The 6000-nt window shown below is 38.9% G+C and overlaps 1 protein-coding gene across 5 annotated transcripts; it reads left to right on the top strand.

The window, feature by feature from the left end:
- The first annotated feature begins 347 nt into the window (after positions 1-347).
- On the top strand, positions 348-5427 carry LOC118041184 (two-component response regulator-like APRR5). Of its 5 annotated transcripts, none has more exons than XM_035048392.2 (9): positions 348-503; positions 660-878; positions 1496-1657; positions 1756-1886; positions 1995-2135; positions 2462-2636; positions 2745-3150; positions 3744-4512; positions 4880-5427. In XM_035048392.2, exons 2-9 carry the CDS (start codon positions 671-673, stop codon positions 4973-4975), a joined length of 2088 nt encoding a protein of 695 aa, XP_034904283.1. In that variant the 5' UTR covers positions 348-503; positions 660-670; the 3' UTR covers positions 4976-5427. The 5 variants fall into 5 exon arrangements, with proteins under 5 accessions (XP_034904283.1, XP_073260426.1, XP_034904288.1 ...); XM_035048393.2 differs by having other exon boundaries at positions 361-503; positions 596-878; XM_073404325.1 differs by having other exon boundaries at positions 359-878; positions 2757-3150.
- Positions 5428-6000: the final 573 nt, after the last annotated feature.

Genomic DNA, 6000 nt, shown 5'->3' on the forward strand with positions numbered 1-6000 from the left:
ATAAGGCACATGTAAAGAAAAAAAAAAGTTAAATTAAAAATTAAAAGTCACCACTAACTTAAGTTGAAAACCACAAAGGGGATTCTCTTGAATGTTCCACGTGTCGATCTCTCCACCATGTGATCTCAAATTGTGATTCACTAGGCCAACGTGGTAACCCCACTAAGAAAATCCTCTTCCAACAATCCCATAACTAAGCAACACGTGTTCAGACATGGACCCCACCAGATACCATCATAAGTGTACCGTCCCTACCAGAAATATAAAAAACAGTGGCCTATATTATGACACGTCAGCTAGACCAACCACAAGCCAACGGCAGCCTACCTTTTGATTGACCCTCAGATCTCCTCAATCAAAAAACTAAACCAAAACACACAAAAGCTTCGAAATAAAAGCAAAAGAAAATCCTCCGGGTGAAGAAGATATTTTTCGCGGTTTTCGCGGCTGTGAGTGAAAGTTGGAAATCTATAGGCGGTTTTTACTATCTCGTTTAGGATGAGGTTAATTTCGTTTGAGCACACTCTCTCCTCACTTTTCCTTTCTGCTACTACTACGACTACGGACTACTGTTTTCATTTGGAATTTTTTGCAGAAATTAGGGTTTGTTTGTTGCTTTGATTTTTAAGTTCAGATTTTGTTTTCTCTGCGAGTAATAGCGTGTTTGAGAATGGGTGAGGTGGTGGTGAGTAGCAGCAGTGAAGAGGTGGAGGGAATGGCGATGGAGTTAGAGACAGAGAAGAAGGATATTGGATCATCGGAAGTGGTTCGATGGGAAAAGTTTCTGCCAAGGATGGTGCTCAGCGTTCTTTTGGTTGAAGCTGATGATTCTACTCGTCAGATTATTGCTGCTCTTCTCCGAAAATGCAGTTACAGAGGTGGTTGATTTCCTCATTTTTTCCCTCTTCGTTGACTTTAGTTGTATCATTTTTTATTTTTTCTTTAACCCGGATTCAATTCTCATTTCTTTTTTCTTCTTGATCATCTTATTTTTGTTAAGTAGACTACAAGTTGATTTTTTTGGTGATATAAATTTGTCAATCTCTCGTGGCTGCACTATCATCTGGACTTGTTTTTGCTGATTTTTATGGTTGATCCTTTTAAAAAAAGAAAAAAAGAAAAAGAATTTGCGTTTCTGTTTTGTGAGGGAGTTGGAATTTGTGTCTTAAATATATCAATTATACATCTACGCATCGTTCTTGGTTGAATAAGTCAGCATTACTGTTTTCGGTGCTCTTGATGGAAAAATATATGTCATGCTCTGTAATCTGAATGGATATATCTATTCTGAGTTTCTGGACGCATTACTGTTTTTGCTCTGTAACTTGTTGATTCCCCATTGCCGCTTCCTCTGTTACCTATACGATGTAATTGGGCATTATTCTTAATCTGCGAGTATTATTTGAAACTTTTTTTAAAAAATATTATAAGTTCAATTTTTTGTATCATTTACTTCGACTGAAAATGTACGCTTTCTTTTCTTCTCTCTGAGTAGTTGCTGCTGTTCCTGATGGATTAATGGCATGGGAGACTTTGAAGGGTGGACCTCATAACATAGATCTCATATTAACTGAAGTGGAGCTGCCTTTAATATCAGGATATGCACTTCTTACTTTGGTCACGGAGCATGCTGTTTGCAAAAACATTCCTGTCATAAGTATGTCAAAATCATGTTTTTGTTAACTTTACTACCTTGATTTTTTGTTTGACGTAGTGCTTAACATGTTAGGATTTCTTTGCATCGTAAACATACAGTGATGTCTTCACAAGATTCAATTAGCATGGTTCTGAAGTGCATGTTAAAAGGAGCAGCTGACTTTCTCATTAAGCCTGTTAGGAAGAATGAATTGAGGAACTTGTGGCAGCATGTTTGGAGGAGGCAAACTGTATGTTTTACCTTCAAGCTCATCCTTTTCATTCTCTTGGTTTGTTTTGTTCTTTTTGGTTCAAGAGCATACTACTAATGGAAGTCTTTTAATTTAATTCTTTATCAGCTAAGTGCTGGACAAATCCCTCAAAACTTGCATAAAATGGAGGCCTCATCTGAAAACAACGCTGCAAGCAATGGTTCGAGTGACCCTGTGATGTCTTCGCAGAAAAATAAGGATTGCAGCAAGAAAGGGTGTGATGCCCAAGTGAGTATTAGATCACTTCGATGTCATTCTTGCAGGGCTATAAAATCTGTGCCTTTGAATTTATTCTTGTGATGTGTTGTCTGCCAATTTCCCAAATGTATTTCCAAATAATCGGTGAGAATCAATTGATTTTCCTCTTTGTTCCCCAGTTCTTTTGGTTCATCAGTTGCACAATCCTTGTAAAGCAGTAAGATACAGGTATATGCAGGATCCATGACAAAAATCATGTAGGCCACTTGTAGAGTGAGGAAAATTTCTCTTTCCAGATTAGGCTGGCTTCATGAAATATCACATAGAAATTGCATGTTTTGCCACCTCCTGTGCAGAGCTCTTGTACGACCCCTTGCTTGGAAGCTGAGAGTGCTCACATGCAAAATATGCAGGGACTTTCACAGATGAAGTGTAGGAGCGCTTCAAATCTGAGCAACACAGATAGAGAGGAGTTCGAAGAGTGTGTCAAATCAGATAAAAGCCCTGTAACTCCTGAGAACAAGACTGGAGGTATGTCTCACGTTTCTGTTGCAGTGTTTTACTTATCGTTTATTACAACTGCTTGAAAACTGTGCTCTCTTTGCTCAATAATACTTAACAAATGGACATCTGACACAGTATTTGTAACAGAAAGGTTGAACCAAATGGAGTCAGATGGAGAACTGTGCAGTGGAGCTTATAATCCAACTTCTTTGAGACTGCTAGAAGAGCATGCTTGTGCCAGGTCAGCAATTCAAGATGAAAATTCGAGAGCAGAAAATGACAGGGGGCTTGCTAAGAGCTCCTTTGGCTGCGATGATATTCCTTTTGAATCCTCAAGTGGAGCCATTGACTTGATTGGTACCTTAAATAATGGTCCAAAGACCACATATGTACACTCTAGTTTACATTATGGCACAGACAGGTTGGAATTTGCTCCACAACTTGAACTCTCTCTCAAAAGATTGTATCCGAGTAGCTCAAAGAAACAGGGGGTAGATGAAGGACATGCACTGAACCATTCCCATGCCTCAGCCTTCTCATGGTAAGTTTTTGTAGCCCATAACCTTACAAGTAAACTTTGAATGCTGAAAATTAGATATAACTTGTCGCCAGCATATTGTTTTCCGTCTCAAACTTAAGTTTAAAATCATGAAAGCATGTCTATCTTTCTTCATGAAAATTAGATATTAGGCATGGATGTATTGATGAAGGAAGAAGCAGGGGTGCTGGGACAGTGGATGTGATGGTATAGGTGGTTCTGATTTTCGTAGGTCAATTTTGACATTAGATTATCAAGGAGTGCTCCTCAAATGTTGAATCAAAGGTTCAAAATTACATAATTTTATTTACTACTTTAATTTATCCATTAAAGAACAAGAGCTGTGTTTTACAATTTTTTTCCAATGTGTTTTCTGTTTTAACCAATGGGCTTGTAGCTTCTTTGGTTTTCTTGCAAAGCAAGAGAGATGAAGTCTTGAGCTAAAGTCTAATGTTCGTCTTTTAAAAAAAAAGATACGAAAAAACAGTGGTATCCGACCCCTGGTTGCATAAATTTAATGCAAGTTAATTTTTTTAACTAATAAAAAGATCACACGTGTAATGCTACTTCGATTAACTCATAGGTTCTCTATGCAGGTACAATAGCAAGACATTGCAACCTCCTTTTCCAGCATCTGCCAGTAATGGTTCTGATTCCAAGGAAGAAGCCAGCAAGTCTCCTGAGCTGTCATCAGATCAACTTGCTCAAAACATTAATTCTATTTCTCAGAGACATGGTGCCTCTTTGAGTGGGAATCAAGATATGACCATTCCAATCGTTGGCCAATCTGGGAAGGCTGAATTAGCATATCCAAGCCCTCGACATGGATTGATTCCTGTTCGAAGGGGAATGCTCGACAATATATCTACCGAATACGGTCATGATTTCTCCCCTCTATATTATACTCAATCAAGTGCAGCATGGAGTCCCAAACCTGCTGGGTGGCAACAGTCTCCATATCCTCTTAGTACCTCAATTCATTCAAATCCTGATATTCATGATTCGGAGAAAAATCACAGGTGTTCTGATGAAACTACTTACAACTCTGTTGACCAAAATGATCATCAGCAGAACAATAAGGAACATGCGGATGAAGTGAGACATGACTCACCTGCTGCTGGCCAGAATACTGGAGGTTTATGTAATGATGCTGTCATTCATAATAAGAGCAGTGCATATGAAAGCTTTGGCAGTAGAGATGATGGAAATGCCAAAGAGAAGGCCATGGCTCAAGAGAATTTGAATGATGGGGACAGCTTCAATCGTGATGGTTTTAGAGGGATAGATTCCCTTCGCTCCAGCCAAAGAGAAGCTGCTCTAACAAAGTTCCGATTGAAGCGGAAAGATCGATGCTATGAGAAAAAGGTATGTGCTACTTATTGCATAAGCAGATATTGTGCTCATGTGCATCGAGGTGATTCCATCAACAGCTGCTCTGGACCCGTGTCATATAGCTGTCGTATCTTATCATGATCATTACTTTAAATTGTCATCCTTTCATCAACCCTTCATATTACTGATTTACATGTTGCCATAAGTAATTTGAACTAGCTTGGGAATTTCAATTTCAAGTGAACTGTAGCACATATATCATGGACAGAGACAGGAAATCTTAGCATTCAGATGCTAAGAATGATGTGTTATTGCCTGTGGTGAGGATAGCAAAATCACATACCGAGACATGTATGCTACTGTCTGCAATTCTTAAACATGTACTTTCTTTGACCTGCAGGTTCGATACCAAAGCCGGAAAAGACTGGCAGAGCAACGTCCTCGGGTGAAAGGACAGTTTGTTCGTCAAGTGCAAAATGATCCCCCCAATTGCTAATGGTTGATCATGAAATTCATCATCAAACGCCTGTTTATTGCTATCATGTACCTTGACCTTTTGGAAATGATGGCATGACTATGGTGAGATAAGAACGTGTTTGCAAGCTTCTTTACCTTTGGGTCTAATGACAGTATGGTTCTAACTATAATTTTTGGGTCTATTGAAAGGGTAGACTTGTAATTATGGGGTAAGGCTATCTGAATCCTCTTCTACTCTGGTTATTTTGTTTGCTTGCTCAGTAGATGACTGACTCATGGTAGTTAGAGAAGCTTTAATAGCGTGGTAATTTGCGTTGATAGTATAAAAATGGGCTTGTTTATTAAGTTAGCCATGTCAGTATTGTATCATATGATTGCCGAGCAGCTTCCACATTGTCTGTCTAAAATTTATGTACTCATCAACCTTGCTTTCTGTTGCTCTTCTATAAAATATGTTTGAATTCCTGGTGAGATTTGTAGATAAACTTCTGTTGATCAATCATTTAGGAGAAAGTGGATGCTATTACTATTCTTTATGTTTCATTTGGCTCAGTAATCTTGCCGTTTTGGGTTTTATCTGATTGGGGCACTAGGCTATCTTGACTGCTCTGTTTATCAACGACAGTAACTTGTGGATGCATGTTTCACAGTTGAGCAAGTTAAATACTCCCGGGAAAATTCCTGAATTAATAGTCCATGGATCGTGGCTGGGAAGGATGCAAATAGTCACTTGGTTTTCTTGGGGGATGATACCATGAATGGCTGCAATTGCCTTCCTGTGTAGATATTTTTGCGAGGGAGAGGACAAAGATATCAGATGCTTCACGTGTCAAGTAAAAAAAAAAAAAAAGGCAAGTAATGACGTGTAAGCATGGACCCGAGCCTCATAATACAGGGACTTGGTCTGTTGGATGTTGATATCTGACGAGGCATTAGCTATGAAAAGAGGAAGCACGTAGAAAAGGTAGAACTTAGCCACCTATACTTTTGAGACTTATCCATATGTCGGCGAAGGAACTGTCATTAGTGCTACTGCCTTTCTTT

The sequence above is a fragment of the Populus alba genome, chromosome 14 (assembly GCF_005239225.2).
Source record: "Populus alba chromosome 14, ASM523922v2, whole genome shotgun sequence".
Lineage (NCBI taxonomy): Eukaryota > Viridiplantae > Streptophyta > Magnoliopsida > Malpighiales > Salicaceae > Populus > Populus alba.

Excerpts from the sequence above, each read along its gene's own strand:
- LOC118041184 (XM_035048392.2), top strand. The coding sequence starts at position 671 with ATGGGTGAGGTGGTGGTGAGTAGCAGCAGTGAAGAGGTGGAGGGAATG. Across the intron at positions 1,658-1,755 it reads CAAAAACATTCCTGTCATAA|TGATGTCTTCACAAGATTCA; the intron begins GTATGTCAAAAT and ends GTAAACATACAG. Across the intron at positions 2,136-2,461 it reads AGAAAGGGTGTGATGCCCAA|AGCTCTTGTACGACCCCTTG; the intron begins GTGAGTATTAGA and ends CCTCCTGTGCAG.